The sequence below is a fragment of the Lemur catta genome, chromosome 6, assembly GCF_020740605.2.
Source record: "Lemur catta isolate mLemCat1 chromosome 6, mLemCat1.pri, whole genome shotgun sequence".
NCBI lineage: Eukaryota > Metazoa > Chordata > Mammalia > Primates > Lemuridae > Lemur > Lemur catta.
In genome coordinates this window covers 8,226,136-8,247,569 of record NC_059133.1, presented here as the reverse complement: position 1 = coordinate 8,247,569, position 21,434 = coordinate 8,226,136, and the positions used below count along the sequence as shown (strand labels likewise).

General features: G+C 37.9%; 1 protein-coding gene across 1 annotated transcript in view; it reads right to left on the bottom strand.

Moving 5' to 3' along the window:
- Positions 1 to 2,193: 2,193 nt before the first annotated feature.
- Positions 2,194 to 21,434, bottom strand: part of ENTHD1 (ENTH domain containing 1) — a 110,785-nt gene continuing 91,544 nt past the window's right edge. Inside the window, exon 6 of the mRNA XM_045554861.1 lies at positions 2,194 to 2,900. Within this exon, the coding sequence (XP_045410817.1) occupies positions 2,299 to 2,900 (602 nt within the window). The 3' untranslated portion in view covers positions 2,194 to 2,298. The remainder of the gene's footprint in view (positions 2,901 to 21,434) is intronic.

The window sequence follows — 21,434 nt, the reverse complement described above, 5'->3', positions numbered from 1 at the left end:
AGCGAGAAAAAGCAAACACAGCAAAATGTTAACAATTGGTAAATCTACGTAATGGGCACATGGACATCCAGTGTATGACTAACTGTATACTCCTGATTTCCAAACACCACGTTACTGTTTTGTTTCTACTTCAATGGTGGCTTTTTCTTAGCCTCCTTCATTGGTTCTTAAACTTTTTCCTGATCTCTGTATGTTATAATGGCCCAGGGCTCAGGCCTTTAAGTTCTCTCCACTATCACAACCACTTCCTTGATTTCATTTAGTTCCATAGTTTTAAATAACAATCAAAAACTAACTGCCTGCTTCCATTCCAATCTAGACCTCTTTCTCAAACTCTCATATCCAGGTGCTTATTTGACATATCCACTGGGTTATCTAATAGACACCCGAAATTTAGCATATCCAAAAATGAATACCTCAAAATTTTCTCTACCTATCACTTTCCTCATCTAACAGCAGCTTTAATCTTGAATTTCAGTTGCTCAGTCCAATACCTTGGATTCTTCCTTTTCTCCTCTCCTTCTCTCATATATTTTATCCACTCCATCGGTGAGTCCCCGAACTAATCAATTCCCATACACCTTCACGATGCCCACCTTGCTTTGAGCCACTAACAGCTCTCACCCGGATGCCAGTGGCCTTCTAATTGGCTTACCTGCCTCACATTGTGTCCCTGCACCACTTCCCCTGCCAAAGCCAGAGTGATCTTTTATTTTTATTTTTTATTGTTTTTAGAGACAAGATCTTTCTCTGTTGCCCAGGCTAGAGTACAGTGGCATGATCCCAGCTCACTGTAACCTCAAACTCTTGGGCACAAGTGATCCTCCTGCCTCGGTCTCCCAAATAGACAGGGCTACAGGTGCATGCCACCACACCTGGCTAATGAAAAAAAAATTTCTTTTTGTAGAGACAGGGTCTTACTGTGTTGCCCAGGCTGGTCTTGAACTCCTGACCTCAAGGAATCCTCCCTCCTCAGCCTCCCAAAGTGCTGGGATTATAAGTGTGAGCCACCGTGCCTAGCCCAGAGTGATCTTTTAGAATCTAAGTCACTTCATGTCATTTTGTACCCTAAACCTCTGTCATTTTTATTTCACAGAATAGAAGCCAAAATCTCTAATGGTCTTTAAGAACCTGTATCACCTGGGACCAGGCCCCGCTCTTTGATCCATGACCTACTCTTCTGCTACTCTCCCCTTTGCTCACTTCACTCTAGCCACACCAGTCTCCTTGCCATTCCTCAAACATGCTGAATTTCCTCCCACTTTAGGGTCTGCACTGACAATTCCTTCTATCTCCTAACCCAGTTTGCATGATGAAAACTAGTTTCAGTTTGTCTGGGAGCAAGACTTGGGCATTAGTATATTTTAAAAATGTTCTGTATATCCTCAAAATAATCAAGATTATTTTAGCCTTGAGTTGATAATTGTTGAAACTGAATAATGGGAACATGGTGACCATTACATTATTCTCTCAAACAAATATAAAACAAAATTAAAGCTTCCATGGTGATTCTAATGCCCAACAGGGGTGGGAATCACTGGTCTATAATTCCCAAACTAGATCATTTTGCCCATAAATAATCGAGACATTTCTATTTGAAAGGCTGTTTTAATGAATTAAAAAGATACATATAAGATGAAAAACATCAAATTTATTTTCTGAAATAAAAGGAAAAACGGTCATGTGTTTGAATTCACTTTGCAATATACATTAACAATAAAAACACCTGTCCCATGTCCTACTTGTTTCAACTTAACTCCCAACACTGTGGCATCTGAAAGAAGGAAAAGATTTCTGGCCCTTGGTTTGCAGACACTGAAACTTGCAGGAGAACATGTGAAGCGTATACCCCAAACTCAATCCTCCTAGGTCACTGCAAAGGCTTGTTAACAATGAAGCACCAGACAGTTGAAAAGTCAAGGGCTTCTTACTGCCCACCTATCCAAAAGCTCTCTAGTAATCATCTGCAGTTTGAGGTCTTACTACAGCTTCCACTAATGCTTAACCCACTTTGAGGGAAAGTACAGAGCATGGAAGAATGAAATTCTCTTCAGTTTCAAACGAACTAATATCTAAATCTGAAATCATCAAAGGTGGCATTTTTCTTTTTTAAAAAATAAACCACTCAAATGAAATTACTGGTTTGAAAAATACTTGTTAATAACCTAACAAGGAAAAATTAAACCACCGCTCCCCTCCTTTTTTTTTGCCATAGTAATGCAAATCTATAAAATGTTAACTGAAGTTCTAGGGAAGTGGAACCACAGTGAGGTCTATCGAAAATGGCTATTGAGATCATTAGATTTCATCTGAGCTCCCCTCAGAAGACTGGGGGCCCTGCAGAGACTGGCTTACTTGCACACTGCTTTCACTCATGCTTACCAGATGGCTACTGATGACATGAAGCTGTTGTATCACCATGCTCAGATCTTCATGTAATCTAACTATTGCACTTTTTACCTCCCCTAGAAGAACTACAATGGAATTGCTTGCTTCAGGTTCCCTGGGCAAGCCTTTGGTTGTCTGAAAACTAGAACAGGACAGAGAGGTAAAGTGGTCTACATTTTGGGTGGAAAACTCTACCCAATTACTGCTAGAAATATGACTTTTCTTTTTAGCAGAATCAGAGTTATCTGGAATAATTTCCAGTTGATTGAGGTTGTCAACTTCCTCTTCATCAGAAGACACTGGGCCCTTAGGAGCAAAGGGGGAATGAACTTTGGCTGTCTTATCTCCATCTTTAAAGGAGGCAGAAGACAACTGTTGATGGGACAAAGTCCAGAAGGAAGTTCCAGCCAGAATTGGGGGTAACAGATGAACTGACTTCTCTGGAGAGGCTGAATCAGGAGATGACATGGATAAAGTAGAAAAGGAAGATGTTCCCTCAGAGGTAGTTGAAACTAAAATGTATAAATGAGAAAGATTTATGCAACATACAAATGAGAGTAATAGCTAAAATAATTTTATAATGTAAAAGCCTATCTGGAAGGTCTCAACATAAATAAACTACTTAGAATTTTAAATGTTAAATATTCACAATAAGCCTAAAAAAACCCAAAGCAGGAAACTGAGAAAATCTACGGATGTATTATATATCAATAATACCATGGAAATGAAACTAAAATAGATTTATCAATATTCATCTTGACTCCCAAAACCTGCCCAACATATTTTTACACTAAACTTAATCAGAAAGAGCAGAAAAGTATTAAACCCCATTCTACTGACTGCCAGCATTTTAAGTTGGTATTTAAAGTAGAAAGTCTGAGAAACCTGTAAGTTTGATTCCTTCATCTTTTTTCCCCCTGCAATGATTATTATGGCAAAATGAACTACCAACTATAAGACTACAAGTACCCAAAAGTTAGTAAAATTAATCTTTTTCTCTCTATAGTCAAATATAATCAAGACTGAAGTCCAATTCATCTGACATCCAGAACACCTTAGCACATGTACATGATTTTTTTTCACTAAGAAACTATAAGTAAAATAAAAAGCATTCTAAACCTGTTTTCCATAAAATTAAAGATTTGAGAAGATTTTTTACTTCCTTTTAGGCAAAATCATATTAAATCTCTTCTTTCACACTTCATTCTAAATCATTATTTCCCAAACTGTTCTGAGGAACATTGTGTTCCTTAAGATGTTAGAAGATGTTTTGTAAAAACAGGGCTTCCTAGTCAAATAAGAGCAGGCAATTGCATATTGTGCCTCCCAATAAGAGATTAACAATGTCCATTAGCATATTTAAATTTCTGAGAACTCTATAGTCATTTAATTTCTTCAAGTGTTTTCCAAACTTACTTTCTTTTTTTTTTTTTAAGAGTCAGGGTCTCTAGCCTGAGCAAGAGCGAGACCCCGTCTCTACTAAAAATAGAAAGAAATTATATGGACAGCTAAAAATATATACACAAAAATTAGCCGGCCATGGTGGCACAAGCCTGTAGTCCCAGCTACTCGGGAGGCTGAGTCAGGAGGATTGCTTGAGCCCAGGAGTTTGAGATTGCTGTGGGCTAGGCTGACGCCATGGCATTCTAGCCCAGGCAACAGAGTGAGACCTTATCTCAAAACAAAACAAAACAAAACAGAGACAGGGTCTCACTCTGTTGCCCACACTAGGCAGGCTGGAGTACAGTGGCACGATCATAGCTCACTGCAGCCTCCAACTCCTAGGCTCATGTGATCCTCCTGCCTCAGCCTGTGGACTAGGTGCATGCCACCACACCAAGCTAATTTTTAAAAAATTTTGTAAACATGGGGTCTTGCTATGTTGCCCAGGCTGGTCTCAAACTTCTGGGCTCAAGCCATCATCCTGCCTCAGCCTCCCAAATTGCTGGGATTATGTATGAGCCACTGTGCTTCATCTCCTAAGTTTCTTAAACACAGAACTTTTTTTCCTTAGAATATCTACTTACATTCACTTGTGATATGTGGTACATACAAACTGGTGAAATCCAGTTCTAAAGTCTTTTTGCAACTAACTCTGAACTTGCTACTTAAAAAGACTTATTGATTGTAAATCATAGAACAGGGAAATTGATGCTTACCACTTAGCACACATGACTTATATTTCTACATTATTTTATTTTGCTTTACATATTCATGTACCTCCTAAAGTAAATTAGGCCTCCTATAAAAATTATGGCTGGGGCAGGCAGTTTCTATTTTCTGCTTCAAAGCTCTCCCTGGCCTGTCTCCTGTTCTCAGGAAAAATTCCAATCACAAAACTTTTGGGGAATGAAATGAGTATTCTCAGCTGATACAGCAGCAGGACGTGAGAAGGAAAGCAGGAACTTCCTCAGCACATGGTCAATGCAAGCCAAGAACACTTAAGAATCTAGGTCAGGCTAATCCAGACATTCTATCCTTGGGCTAAAAAGATGGTACAATGGTAGTCGGTATGTCAATGATGACAGCCTCATGTATTAGTGTCCCGAATCACACCACTATACTCTGAACTGGGTATGTATGCTGTGTGTCTGGATAGCACTTGTCATATGACATGTCCCTTCACCATTCTCCTGTGTTGGTTCTCTCATTTTCTGAATTCCATGTCTTTCTCTTCCTTGGTTTACTCTCATTTTGGTATACATATTCTCTGGTAAGTCAATGAAAAAGGATGGATGAGAATTAAACCTGAACTTGTGTGGCTGAAAATGTCTGTACTTAGTGATAGTTTGGTTAAAGAATTCTAGGTTGGAGATTCTTTTCTCTCAGAATTTTGAAGCCTACATCTCACTTCTTCTTGTCTTCTTGTTTCCAGTATTGTTGCTCAGAAGTAGGAGCCATTCTAATTCTTATTCATTGCATATACCCTATTTTATCTGTGAAGTATTATAGAGTTTCCTCTTTATTCCTGGTGTTCTGAAGCTTCTCAAAGATGTGCCCTGAAGTGGGACTATTTTCATTCATTGAAGTAAACTGAAAGTGCTACTTTCAATCAGGGAACTTACTTCCTTCAACTTCAGAAAATCTTCTTAAATGATTCAATCAATTATTTTCCCGTGTGTTTTCTCTACTGTCTCTTTTTGAATGTCCTCTTGTTCAGACATTAGAGCTCCTCGACTACTCTTCTAATTTTCCTATTTTTCTTTCCTATTTTCCCTACCTTTGTCTTTTTGCTCTACTTCCTTGGAGATTTTGTCAACGTTAGCTTACACTCCTGCCATTGAGTTTTTTCCTTTCCTCTATCATAATTTCCAAGAGCTATTTTTTACCTTAATAAATTATTTTTGTAACACTCTGTTCTTGTTTCATGGATATAAGATTCTCTTATTTCTTTGAGAGTATTAATGATAAGCTTTTAAAAACAGTTGTCAAAAATCAGTATATCAAAGAGACCATCATGTTTATGGCAGCACTATTCACAATAGCCAAGATATGGAATCAACCTAGGTTCCAATGTAGGGATGGGGGGAAACTTCCCCTTTCCCCTAAAAGTTCGCTGAAAGATCAACTCACAATTAAAGCAGATTAATAAGAGAAAGGTTTATTTACCATGTGCATGGGGAGAATCACAGGATGATTACCCAGTATCTCAATGGGATCCAGATATTTTTGTACCTGATTTTCAGAGGGGAGGAGATGAGCAGGATAGGTAATTTTTTTTAGGGGCAATAAATGGTTGCTAGGGAGGGTGAATGGATGGGGGAAACAGATTGACTTATAAATTAACCTGAGAGACAGGTATTATGTTTTAAATGATTTGGGCCAGGTCTGGTTACATTCTTGATCTTCTTTCCTGGAATATAGTGAGATAACAGGAAGAGGAAAGAAAATTCTTTGTTCTTTTTGATGTGTCCGTCCGGTTTATGCAGATAGAGGGCAAGCCTCTTCCAAGGGCCTATTAATCTCTCAGGCCCTATTTTAAATTAATTCAAAATATTCTTTATACCAAGGAGTCATATTCTAGGGTGAAATTTCCTGAGCTCCTTCACCAACAACAGATGAACGGATAAAGAAAATGTGGGGTGTATATGTATATATGCACACATACAATGAAATATTATTCGGCCATAAAAAAAGAATGAAATCCTGTCATTTGAGGCAACATGGATGGAACTGCAGGACATTATGTCAAGTGAAATAAGCCAGGAACAGAAAGTTAAACACTGCATGTACTCACTCATATGTAGAAGCTACAAAAAAGTTGATCTAATACAAGTAAAAAAATAGAACAAAGGATACTAGAGGCTAAGAAGGGTAGGGAGAACAGTTCATGGGAGATAGGCAGAGATTTGTTAAAGGATACAAAGTTACAGCTAGGTAGGAGGAATATGTTCTAGTGTTCTATAGCACTGTAGTGTGAATACAGTTAACACTAATACATAGTTTCAAATAGCTAGGAGGAGGATATCGAATGTTCCCAGCACAAAGAAATGACAAATATTTGAGATGATGGATATACTAATTACCATGATCTGATCACTATACACTATATGTATTACAACATCACTATGTACCCCATAAATATGTCCAATTATTATGTGTCAATTTAAAAAATTTTTAAGTTTTCCTTTCTCTTCATAGTATATGTTTCCTCAAAGTTATTTTTTTGTTTTTGTCTTAGTGTTCCATGTTAGAAGTTTTTTTCAGACATCTGATACTCCTTGCTAACTGCTTGTGATTAAGAATATAGCTTTGATTGTGAGTATGGGACCTGTCAACTTTCAGCTGCAGTGTATAGTCATTTGTTGGGAAACAACAAATGTTCTTTTCTCTGAGGTGGGTTAGGTTCTTACGAGAATAGTTTTCCTATCTCCTCCCTAGAAGGTGAAGGTCTAGCTACCAGTGTGCTGGCAGGACAGTAGGGAAAGGGGCTGCAGCATCAGCATTTGGTGTGCACGGTCACTTAGTTCTGTGGTTTTGGTTACAATACCCACACCCCTTCAGCGCTACCTAGCACCTCTCATTTCAGAGACCTTCCGTCTGCCCTCTCCAGAAAATAAATCTCCAGATTCTTCCAGGAGTTGTGGAGATAGGTGGGTATTCAGAGTAATTGTCTACCTGCTTGACAAAGTAGAGAAGTCTAAGAACTTAACTACTTTTCAAATAGTCGCTTTTTAATTCTCTTTATTTAGCACCAGATGTGGAGTAGGTTTTATAATCTCATTTTAAATATGAGGCAAAGCAATCTCAAGGAGGCTAAAAGACTTTCCCAAGATCGCAAGGTTAAAAAAGGGCAGAGATGTGATTCCAATTCAAGTCTCTCTGATGTCAAAGCACATGATCTTAATCACCATGTGCTGTACTTCCCCATGCTACTGTATTATAATTATTTTTACTCTATTACAGAATTATGTTAAATTCTGGGTATAAAATTTAGAAGGCAGGGGCCGGGTGCAGTGGCTCACGCCTATAATCCTAGTACTCTGGGAGGCCGAGGCAGGAGGATCACTTGAGGTCAGGAGTTCAAGACCAGCCTAAGCAAGAGCAAGACCCCATCTCTACTGAAAAAAAAAAAAAAAAAAATAGAAAAATGAGCTGGGTGGTGGTGCATTCCTATAATCCCAGCTACTTGGGAGGCTAAGGCAGGAGAATCGTGTGAGCCCAGGAATTTGAGGTTGCTGTGAGCTAGGCTGACACCATGGTACTCTAGCCCAGGTGGCAGAGCAAGACTCTGTCTCAAAAAAAAAAAAAATTTAAAAGGCAGGCAACCAGAATGGTAAGGGGACTTGACATCTTATCTATAAGGAATGGTTGATGGATATGCTAATCTTATCCAAAGAGATAGTAGGAGAAAGGAGGAGAGGCTATATTTAATTATTTGAAGACAGTTGCAAAACCTAAGTAATATCTTCTATTTCTCGTATTGTGCATGAGCTAGGACTGGGAACAATAGGTGAAAGTTATAGAAAACATATTTTAGCCCAATTAACAAAAGAGAATTTTCTAATAGTCACAGTTCTCCATGTGCGAAATGAGCTGCTTTGGGAGATGGTGAGTTTCTTGATGCTCACAGAGCTCAGGCACAGCCTGAATGGCCATTTGGCAGGGATGTTTGAGGCAAGATCAGTGCATCAGGTGATAGAACTATATATTGTTGATGAGATTCTGAGGTTCTAGGACCCAAAACATACCTGTTAAAGTACCAAGAAACTATTCTAGAAATAGAAGAATTGAATTCACTCTGGTCAAAAAAAAATGATTTAATAAGAAACATTTAAGTAGACCAAGAGGAAAATGATATTTGAGTCAAATATTAATGTCATGTTATCTTATATATTTAGATATGCAGTTATGTTAGTCACCTATAATACGATATGACTAAAAAACCTGGTATTTAACTTTATGCTAGTGATTCTCAAAGAGTGATAGCAGCAGCATCACCAGGGAATTTGTTAGAAGCGAAGTTCTTGGGCCCCATCCCAGACCTACTGAATTAGAAACTGGGGGTTGGGCCCAGAAAACTAAGTTGTGTGTGTGTTTGTGTGTTTTGTATTTGTTAATTGTTTGTTTATCAAGAGAAACTATTCCTTAGCCCACACATTCATGTTTCATAGTTCAGGAACACAGGTCAGTGACAAACTTCTATGTAATTGAACTCAAAGAAATTCTTTATATTCTAAAATTACTTTGCACTCGGAGAGATTCCAGCCTTCCTCATCTCTCCAAAATCCTTCAGGGAATCATAATTGCTGTAAAAATCTGTGTATACCTTCTTTCTTGGTTCAGTCACAGCAACCCCCAGGAATACAACGAAAGCTCCAACAAGAGGAAATTGCAGACCCCTGGCCGGAAGGCCACATATCCGAGGTTTCCCCAAAGTACTGGAGGCCATGGTAGTTATCGTCCTTGATAGGAATGTCAACCTCAACACGTCCTGCCTGGCTGATGGAGAAGTAAACTGCCAGAAAACTCATTTTTAACAAGCCTCCAGGTGTTTCTGAGGCATGCTAAAGTTTGAAGCTTTCTACTATCTATCCACCTTGCTTTTGCTTTGTGGCCACAACTGCTGACTAAATAGCTTATCATTGTTTACAGTTATGCAGCTTTGATTCACAGGCTACAAGATGCTTTTGCTTATAAAAAGCCACTTCATCTCTAATTGCCCGCACACCAATTTACTTTTGTTTCCAAACACTCCACAGCTGTACACACACTTCAAGCAGCTCTTCAGGGCGCATCTCCACTGCCCATTTAGTTCCCCTTCCAGAAGTTATTTGGGTATCTTGTTAACATTCATACTCAACAACAGAGCTGAGATGCAACAAATACTGCAAATAAGCTGCAATAATAGCTGTATTTTAAAATCTCCTTGTGTGATATACGCATACCAATTAATGCTGCGCTTGCTTAAAGATAGCACTGATAAAATTATCCTAAACGCTGATGTGTTATCTTTAACTTTTTATACTCATAAACAATACTGGGCCAGTTAATTGTGATATTAAAACTTTCCCTTTTAAAGCATTTAGAAGAACTGTGCTGCAAAACTAAAATAAGTATTTAATAAATTTCTAGAAATATTTAAAAACCCTTCTAAGTTACAAATGTAAATTTTTCTGTAAGCAGAGGTCTTTAGTCAACTAAACACTTTGAACAGTTCACTGTACAACAGAGGGTTTTCTTTTTCATTCTCTAATGCTGCTGCTGTAGTCCCCAAACCCCAGGCCCTAGCCCGGTACCGGTCTGTGGCCTGTTAGGAATCGGGACGTCTATCACCGCCTGAGCTCTGCCTGTCCCCTTCCTCTCCCTACCCCCCAAGTCCTGTCCATGGAAAAACTGTCTTCCATGAAACTTAGGAAGCAGGCTGCTGAGCGGCAGGCGAGCAAGCAAAACCTCCTCTGTATTTATAGCCGCTCCCCATCACTCGCATCACTGCCTGAGCTCTGCCTCCTACCCCATCCTGTGGAAAAACTGTCTTCCGTGAAGCTGGTCCCTGGTGCTAAAAAGGTTGGGGACCACTGCTCTAATGCATCTCTTTCTGTCCTCCTTGCTGACATATAATGGCTGTCAAGTTAACTAGACGAATTAAAATATTTTGATTTTGTTCTGTGGTTTAAAATATAACATTGCATACAAATGTTCATAGAAGAATTATTTGTAATAGCCAAAAAATGGAAACAACCCCAATGCCCATCAACTGATGATTGAACAAAATGTGTACAGCTGACCCTTGAACAACACAGGTTTGAACCACAAGGGTCCATTTATACACGGATTTTTTTCAACCAAACTCAGGTTGAAAACATAGTATTATTTGTGGGATGCAAAACCCGTGTAATACAGAGGGCTGACTTTTCCTGTAATTGGTTTCTGCAGGGCTGACTTGAGTATGCACAGATTTTGGTATATGTGGGTGGTTTTGGAACTAATCTTTGGCGTATACCAAGGGACGACTATACATCTTCACAATGGAATATCATTCAGCCATAAAAAGGAATGTCATACTGATACATGCTACAATACAGATGAACCTTGAAAATATTATGCTAAGTAAAAGAAGCCAGACACAAAAGGCCATGTGTTGCATGATTCCATTTATATGAAATGTCCACATAGGCAAATACATAGAGACAGACAGTAGATTAGTGGTCACCAGGAGTTATGGGGAGGGAGGAAGGAGGAGTGACTGCTAATGAGTCCAGCACTTTGTCCAGCTGGAAGAGTTGCTGGGGGTGCTTCCCTGGCCTCCCTGGGGAGAGTGATGAGTGCTCCCTTCAACTCTCTGCTCTGTAGGGTGCTTTTGAATCAGTCTGACCAGTAGCTCAGAGATAGCTGGGACAGTTTGCAGAACTGTTTTCCACGATTTTCCTCATTTCTTTTAGGGAACCTATTAATTGTTCTGGCTCTGAAGACATTTATAGACAAAAAGGAAAAGGGCATGGTTAATAGGTCTTTGTGTGTGTGTCTGTGTGTTATGTTTGTTTTTTTTTTTCACTAGCAAAGGTGAACTGAAAAACAGGTATACAGAACAACTAGTACAGAAGTCCACAGTAAAACACGGAACCAATGAGATAGGAAAAAAGGACAAAGCCAGTGAGAATGCCCACTGCTATTCAACATGAGAAAGTATAGTTTTTTTTTCCTTCAAAAAAATTAGAAAAGTCTGGTGTAGTTGAACACACTTGCCATAATGTGGCTTATGAGAATGAAAGCTGCCTGACACAATATCTGGGTTCTAAGTATCTACTAACTCCTTTTTTTTCTTTTTAGTGCACATTATCAATTTAATTTTGTAATACATTAAAAGAATAGCTTGAGCTACAGATAAATAACTTAAAATTTAAATTGAGGAGGTCAAATGAACTGTTCCAGGAACAGAGTTATTTAGTATGAAAAGGGCAAATAAGGTTGCTATAGCTAATCTGTCCTTCTCCTTCAGTAAAAATGTTCAGGTGTGTTAGGTGGCTGCCTTCGCTCCCCTGACATTTGAGATCCATTAAAATGTAAGTGTGCAAATATTTTAAAATTTGCCTACCTCATGCTCTCCAAAGAGTTTATAACGTCAGACCTGGACCCTTCATATAAACAAACACTTCTTAAAACGAAACCAGAAGAGACACCATCTTTATTCTCCAGTGTGCTGAGTGATCTCAGTGTCTGTAGAGACCAGCCATCCATCCTAGCCTCATTGTTTCTTGAAATCCTCAACCACAATGACCTTCAGCCCCTCCTCTGAGTACCTCCCGGAACGTGTCATCACTCAGGACTGCCCTACTCTGAAATCCTGTTTTCCAAGATTACTTTCCTTCTTACTTACTTCCAGCCTTCCCGTTCCTTTCAATACACCTACACTTCAGCCTCACTGAGACACCAGAGCCAATGGTCCTCTCATTTCCTCTCACTCCATCAATGCCTGCCTGGCTTTACCTCCTTTTGTGTCCAGTCTAGATCCCCAGCATCCACCTCTTCAACTGCTTACTTGCTACTCCCTTGCTGCCATGGATCCTGCCTTCCTGCTAATTTGTAATCCAGGGGTCAGCAAACCTTTCTGGGGAAGGACCAGACTGTACATATTTTAGGCTTTGTGGAACATGCAGTTTCTGTTGCAACCACTCAGCTCTGCTGTTGTAGCACAAAAGCAGCCAAACAAATTAGCATGGTTGTATTTTAATAAAACTTTATTTACCAAAACAGGCCTTAGCCAGATTTGACCCACAGGCTGTAGTTTGCCACCCCTTTACCTAATCCTATTTCAGTTTAAATATCCACCTTTTTCATTCCTTGCCCAGGCTCCTCAGCACTACTAAAGAAAAGCACAGAACTCTGCAACTAGGATGGCACAAACTACTCCTCTCTCAGCGTCTTACCCACTCCTTCCGTTTTCTACAGTGGCTATTCTAAATCTTCACCATTCCTTTGGCCCCCATACCACGCCAAAGCCTTCAGCCTTGGCAGGTGACCTCTGATGATAAGAAATTGAGGCCATTACTTACATTATGTGGCACATGAAGGCTCAATACATCTTTGCTACTAAAAACAACAAATAGCCACAAGATGCCTTCATATCTGATACATTCTTTCTCCTCTTTTCTTACAGGCTCTCAGGATGGGTGAGTCTCTTTCTGGATTCTCAATTCCACCTCCCCCAGGTCACGCTTCCCCTTGGACTCCCAGCTATTCCTCCCCCTCATCCTCTGCTGTCTCCTGTCTCTCACCTGGTTTCCTGCAACAGCCTTTGAAATGCTCCCCTCCTCCAGTTTCACTCCCCAATTCAAACTTTCACATTCCTAAAACACATTTGCAAGGTCACTCTGGCTAAGGACCTTTAGTGACTTGAGCTATCTTCAAATTAAAGTCCAAACTTTTTAACCCATCACACATAGCTCCTCCTCATCTGACTTAGTTTTCCAGTGTTTTCTTCAATCATTTCTTCATGCGCACTTTCCATTTCTGCTTTATTAAGCTGCTTTTAGGTTTTCTTATTAGATACTAAATACCCATTATGTGCAAGAACCTGTGCTTGGTGCTGGGGATACAATAATAAACAGGGCAGACAGGGTCCCTTTCCTCATGAAGCTGACATTCCAGCTGGGGAGAAAGACATTAAACAACTTAGAACATATGTAATTACTATTTAATTAGAATGACAATAAGTGCTATGAAGGATAATTATAGGGTACTAAGAAAGCATTCAGTTAGGGGAATTTCAAATACCCTAGGGGGTCAGGAAATCTTGAAGAAGTGATGTTTGAGCTGACCTCTGAAGCATGAGTGGGGTGAACTGGGGGGAGGGGTCTGGAGTGTTCTGGTCAGAGGGAACAGTAGTACAAGGTGGTGAAGCAATGTGGTTTATCTGACAAATTGAGGCTGGTGAGAGAGGCAGAAGTCAGGCTGCCCAGGGCTTGGCAAGCTATTTGACCCCTACTCTAAGAACATGGTGAGAAGTCCTTGGCTTCAGTTGGGGAGTACTAGTGATCAGAACACTCTGGCTGCTCAATGCAGAACAAACTGGAGCTCCCCAGAATCTCTTTGCTGAGTCACAGCTCTGTATTATTCCTCTGCCTGAAATGCCCTTTCTGGAAGGACAGGAGCTTACTTGTTCCTGAGAACAAATGAGAAATTCCTGGGTACTTTTGGAAACAACCAGAGGGGATTTTGAGGGTTAGGAGGGGGCTGAGGTTCTACAGTTCCAAAGGTGGAACCAAAAATATGTACATTTGATTAATAACAGCCAATTTTTATATTGCACTTACAGAGTACTAGGGCCACTCTAAGCACTTTACATTTGCTAATCCATTAAATCCCCACAACAGCTCAATGTGGTATTGCCATCGTTGTCTCTATTCTATAGATGAAGATGGTGACATGCAGAGAGGTCAGGCGCCTTCCCTAAGGTCGCACAACTCATGGCTGAGCTGGGATTATGACTCCAGGCAGTCTGACTCCTGAGCCTGTGCTGTCAGCAGTTATGTTATCCAGCCAAGTATGAGCCCTAGTTTGACTTCTTGGTGAGGTTCAGGGACATTTGTTTTATTCTCCAATCTCCCTCTAGAACTGGGAGCTCTGCCATCATCTCCTAACAGGCTCATGCTGCCTCTTCCAGGGAGCTAGGCAATTTGCAATCATGAAGCCCTCAATCAGGGAGCCAAGCCATGTTCTAAATAACCAATACAGAAATAATTTGGCCCTAATTTATCAACAGAGAAATACTGTATTCCACCCCTCTCTATTAAGAATTTGCAAGAAATGTTACATCGATCAATGTCACACACATATATCATGCCTCTTTCTCTCCCTCTCTCTCTCCCTCTCCCTTCTTCCTTATTTCCCTATTAACAACATTGGAATGAGAAATTAAGAGTCAAATGAATATTTAAAAAAATCAATGTTCAACTTTTTGATTTCCACCAAAAAAAAAAAAAAAAGCCTTCTGAGGATTGCATTGATCCTACAGAGCAACTTGGACAGAAATGACATCTTAACAATACTGAGTCTTCCAATCCATGAACATAGTATGTTGTCTCAATTTATTTAGGTCTTTAATAGCTCTCAGAAATGTTTCATAGTTTTCAGTGCACAGGTCTTGCATGTTTTCTGTTAAGTATTTTGGTATTTTTATGATACTATAAGTGGTACTGCTGTTTTAATTTCAATTTCTAATTGTTCATTATTGGTGGATACCAATGCAATTCATTTTTTATGTTCACCTTGTATCCTGAAATCTTGCTAAACTCACTTATTAGGTCCAGCAGCTTTTTTGGTAGATTCTTTGGGGTTTCCCACATAGATAATCATGTCACCTTTGGAAAAAAACAGTTTTATTTCTTCCTTTCCAATATATGTCTTTTATTTCTTTTTCTGGCCTAACTTCACTGGCCAGGATCTCTAATACAATGCTGAATACAAGCAAATATTTTTTCCCTGTTGCTGATCTGAGTGGCAAAGCATTCCGTCTTTTATCATTAATTATGTCAATAGTACATAACAAGTTTTTTTTATATGCCCTTTATCAGCTTGAGGGAAGTTCCCTTTTATTCACAGTCTGCTTAGATTTTGAAAAAATTGTAAACGAGTATAAAATTTTGTCAAATGCTTTTTCTGCATGAACCAAGGTAATTATATCATTTTTCACCTTATTCTGCTAAATACGGTAGATTGCAGGGTTTATTTTCAAATGTCAAACCAACCTTACAACTCTGAGAAAAAAACCACTTGGTCATGATGTATTATTCTTTTTATAAATTGCTGGATTTGATTTGTTAATGTTTTATTAAGAATTTTTACATCTATGTTAATGAGGGATATTGGTCTATAATTTACTTTTCTTGTAATATGTTTGTCAGGTTTTGGTATTAGATTATGCTGGCTTCATAAAATGAGCTGGGTACTGTTCCTTCCTCTTCTATATTCTAAAACAATTGGTATAAGATTGATGTTACTTCTTCCTTAGAATTCATTAGTAAACCTATTTAATATATGGGACTGAAGTTTTCTTTGTGAGGTGTTTTTATAATATGTGTGTGTGTGTGTGTGTCTTTTCCCCCAGCTTATTTGACAAACACAAAGGTCTTCTCAGGGCAATTTTAGCCAGTTGTCTTATCCATTTCAACTAAGGTATCAAGTCTATTGCCATAACATTGTTCGCAATACTCTCCCATAATCCTCTAATATTTATAGCATTTTTAGTTATATCCTATATTTCATTCTTACAATTGGCAATTTGTAATTTTTCTCCATTTTTTGATCAGTTCTGATGGGGGTTTATAAATTTAAACCTTTTTAAAGATCCATCTTTAAAAAATTTTTTATTTCTTTTATTTAATTTATTCCTATTCTTTATTTACTTCCTTTTACTTACTTTGGGTTTAATTTGTTCCTTTGTTTCAAGTATCTGGTTAGAACCTTATATCATTGATTTTTAAGGTGTTCTTTCTTTCTTATATAAGCATTTAAAGCTATAATTTTCCCTCTAGCAATTTGCCACTAGTTTCACTGAATATCACAATTTTTTATTTTCATTATCATTGTCTGAAGTATTTTCTCATTTCTCTTTTGATTTACTGTCTCATGGATTATTTAGAAGTATATTGCCAAATCTCCAAGTATTTGTGGTTCTTCTAAGTATTTTATTGTTAATCAATTTTTAATTTAATTCCATTGTGGTCAGAAAACATACACTTTAAGATTTCAATCTTTTGAAATGCATTGTTGTTAATACTTTTTGTTTTTAATGATGCAGTTGTTAACAAATGACCATGAGATCTATGGAGGAAGGAAAAAGAGAAAACTTTATTTTCAGAGAGACAACCTGCAGATTGGGGGAACATAGCCTCTGGGGAAATGGGAAAAAGCACAGATTCGGAAAGAGGGGAGAGAGAAAGCTGGCATTTACGTCTTTCAGGGTCTGCCTTACGTGCATATTTAGCAGGTTTGGGGGAGATTTATGAACATTTATGAGGGAAGTAAAGTGTATGCACAGTGGGCAAAGGTATGTAACATACATTCTTTGTTCATTTTAGGAGGGAGTTTTAACATTAAAAATGAGGTGGAATTTGGCTCTTTATGTCAAAAGGTGAACTATAGGGCACAAAGGCATTTTATGTATAGTCTCTGTAACCTGGCTGAAACTAGCTCTGTAGCTGTTTATCAGGAAAGAATGTCTGCAAGGTGGGTCTCTTGTCCAATTAGAGTTGCTGGTGGGCTCGCAAGGTTGCTGGGAGGAGTCCAGTCAGTGGCGTGTGGTCCACCAGAGTCAGCTGGGAAACCCCCAGTCGTAACTGTTTTAGCAATATATTTTTTTCTTTTTTTAATTTTTTAATTATTATGGGTACACAATAGTTGTATATCTTTTTAGCAATATTTTCTTAAGGGCTAGTTTCTTCTCAGTTTCAGAAAAGAAACTTTATGGCAGTTAGTAACCCCTCTCCCTGCTACGGCCTCTTGATTCTGTTTCTGGTGCCTTGTTTTAGCCATAGGGAGTCCATTTCATCTGTCAGCTGGGGGTATATTTTAATACAGTTAAAATATGTTCTTTCTTGGTCAATGTTCATTTTGTACTTGAAAATGAATGTTTAAAAAAAGTAAAAAGAATGTACTATGCAGTGGTTGGATGTGGTATTTTTTCTTTTTTTCCCCCCTATCTTGGCATCTGCGTGTATGGATGTGGTATTATTTTACAGAAGTCAATTAAGTTAACATTTTTGTTAGTGTTGTTCACATCTATATACCAAAGGATTTTTTTTATTGAGTTGTTCTATCAATTACTAAGAATGTTAAAATCTCAAATTATGATCGTGGAATCGTCTATTTTCCCCAATAATTCTGTCAGTTTTTGCTTCATGCATTTTTGAAGCTCTGTTATTAGGTGCATACATACGTATAGTTGCTATACATTCCTGCTGTGGTGACCTGTTTATCAATATGAAATGTCTCTCTTTATCTTTAATAATTATCCTTTTCTTGACATCTATTTTGTCTGATATTGTTATAGCCACTCCCACTTTCTTACGCTGCTTGAACAGGATGTTTTTAAATCCTTTTACTTTCCATCAATTTATGTCTTTGTATTTAAAGTGCTTCCCTCATATATAACATATAGTTGGGTCCTGATTTTCTATCCAATCTGAAAGTCTTTTCCTCTTAACTGGAAAGCTTATTACATTTATATTTAATGTAATTATTGAAATGGTTGGATTGAGGTCTTCTGTTTTGCTATTTGTTTTCTATTTTTGTCTGATTTTTGTTCCTCCTTTCCTTCCTTTTTTTGGGCTAATTAGATATATTTTCAGAATTCCGTATTAATTCCTCAATAGGATTTTAGCTATATCATTTTCCTTTTTTAAAAAAGTATAATTAAATATGCATGTTTAACTTATCATGAGTTAAAAAATTTTCAATGGTATAATTCCATGAACTCTCTATTATTTGTGTTATGTTGTAATATAGATCTACATATATTTTAAACCCCAAAATAAAGTATTATAATTTTTGCTTTAAATAGTTATTTGTACTTTTTTATTCAGAAGAAAAAAATACAGTATATTTACCCACATATTTATCATTTCCAGTACTCATCATTCTTTTTTGTAGATTCGAGTTACTATCTGGTGCATTTTCCCATTAGTCTGAAAACATTCCTTCACTGTTTCTTGCAGTATGGATTTCCTGATGATTAGTTTTTATTCATTTGAGTATGTCTTGTTTTCACCTTCATTTTTGGTTTTGTCAGATATAGAATTCTGGGTTGATCTTAACACTTGCAGGATGATTTTTCATTGTCTCCTTGTATATACTGTTTATGATGAAAATTCAGATGTCATTTATATTATTGTTCCTCTGTATGTAATATGACAATTTTTCTTGCTGATTTCAAGATTTTGTCTCTGGAATTTAGCCATTCAACTATAATGTGCCTAGATATAGTTTTCTTTGTATTTATTCTGCTTGGAATTCATTTAGCATTTTGGATCTCAAAGTTTATTTCTTTCATAAACTTGGCGAGTTTTTGGCATTATCTCTTCAGATAATTTTTCTGCCCCTCTTTTCCTCACCTTCTGGAACTCCAGTGACACCAATGTCAGACTGCTTGATATTGTCCTCCAAGACTGAGTCTCTGTTTATTTTTCGTTAATCTTTTTCTTTTCATTTTTTAGATTAGATCATTTCTATTCATCTACCTTCAAATTCATTTGTTCTTTCTTTCATTTTTAATCTGCTGTTATGCCCATCAAGTAAATTTTTCATATTAATTATTTATTTTTCAACTCTAAAACTCCCACTTAGTTCTTTTCTTTACAGTTTTTATTTGTCTGCTGAGATTCTCCTCTCTGCTCATTAAGTACTTTAAGTTCTTGAATAAATTTATAGTAGCTGCTTGTAGAACTTGTTGGCTAAGTGCAACATCTAGGTCATCTAAGGGTCAGTTTCTATCAACTTCTAATATCTTCATTATGATTCATATTTTCCTATTCACATATCTAGTGATTTTAAAAATTTTATACTGGACATTTGGATGATACATTGTAAAGTCTCTGGATTCTGCGATATTCCTCTAAGGAGTGTTGACTTTTGTTCTAGTAGGAAGATAACTTGCCAGGCCTCTTCAAACTGTCACCCCTCCAGTGAGCAGAAGTGGAAGTCTCTTCTCAGTTCTTTTGGTTTCTAGCAGGATTTTTTTTTTGTCAGACTCACTGGGGTCCCCCTACATATATAGCTTAGAGGTCAGTCAAGGATTTGGGAGGGGTTTATACAAAAACTTTGGGGTTCACCTCTTCTGAAGCTCCCCGCCTTTTAGGATTTCCTTCATAACTTCCCAGCTTCTCTGCCAGCACTGAACTTTCTCTTTCAACACCCAGGCCATATGGTATGAAGAATACCTTCACAGTTAACTTCAGCCACTGTAATTTTTAGTTCTAAAATTTCCATTTAATCTTTTTTAATAGATACCAATATTCTGATGAAGTTCTCCATTTTGTAATCTGTTTTCTTGATCATATTAATCATAATTGCTTTAAAATACTTATTAATATCTTACACCTTCAGAATCTAGATTATTTGTGCATTTATTTTTATTGTCTATTTTTTCTCCTGTATTTATGGTCATTTGTTCATTGATTGGTATGTCTGGTAATTTTCTGTTGAATGCCAAAAATTTTTCATGAAAAATTGTAAATGCCCCCAAGAAAGAATTTAATTGTTTTCCTGAAGGCAGATGGAATACAAGTCAATCACTTTGGTCTAGGTGAAGCTAGGTTTTAGCATTTGTAAGGGCTGTTCTATTTCTGGTTTGTCCTTACTCCTAGAGTTTAATTTTGAGCTCAGGGTGTAGCCTGCTAGAGGTCCCAACTGAAAGCCTAGAACATCAACCAGGACCCCTACAATTTGGTATATCCTGAACTCCAATCTTTGTCTTCTTCTATCACAAGATTATCAGAATCTCTGCTTAGCTTGCTGACCTCTTAGAAGCTGCTTCCCATTTAGTTTCTTGGCATTTCATCCAGAACATATGTAGTTTAGCAGTAGGCAAATGTTTCAGTAAGAAATTATACAAAGACTTTCAGAATTTCTTCCCTTTGCCTCCCTCCCCTCTGGAATATGGGTCCCTCAAGTCCCTGAGTCCTGGGAAGCCCCATCTTTCTGTCTCTCTGGCTCAGGGAGACTGTGAAAAGCCCAGGCCTCAGATTTTCCCTCAGCTTCTATTATCTTGCTCTGTTAATAGGCAAATGACCCAAGGGGGGAAACTGAGGTAAATGTGGGACTCATCTCAATTTCCTTCCCCCCCGGGGATCTGAACCCATTATGTGTTTTCTACCTTGGTCGTTTTATGATGACTTCAAACCAGCTTTTAATAATTTCCAAGAGTTAATAATTACTTTTGGTGGCAGGATTAGACCAATATTATCTATTATAACCAGAAGCAAAAGTCCTCATTGCTAACTGGTTTTAGAGGAACTTCTTGCTAAATTTTATTTTATTAAAAAAAAATTTTTTTTTTGAGACAGGGCCTCACTCTGCCACCTAGGCTCAGCCTCCTGAGTAGCTAGGACTATCCGTGCATACCACCACACCGATTGATTTAAAAAAAAAAACAAAACTCTTTTTCAGAGATGGGTCTTACTATATTGCCCAGGCTGGACTCAAACTCCTGACCTCAAATGATCCTCCCACCTTGGCCTCCCAAAGTCCTGGGATTACAAGTATGAGCCACTGTGACCGGCCCCTATTTTAAATTATGTTTTTGTGGAATTTGTGAAACAAATGAACCAAAAGTAACAACTCCCCAGGGGACAGCCACACACATAAGCCATCATAGCCATCGTAACCAGTACTAACTGGTTTCCATATCAGCAGTCTCAGCAGAAAAGTGAATTTGGTGACAAAACTAAGAATGGGTTTTATTACCTTTAGGCTATTCAATACCAAAAATTCTTGAAAGAGCAGTAAGGAGAATCTTTTATTATTCATTGACCTTACTAGCACCAACATAAATTTCTTTAACCTCAACATGGTGCCTTCTACTATTTGTATTTATAGGTACTTTCGATCTG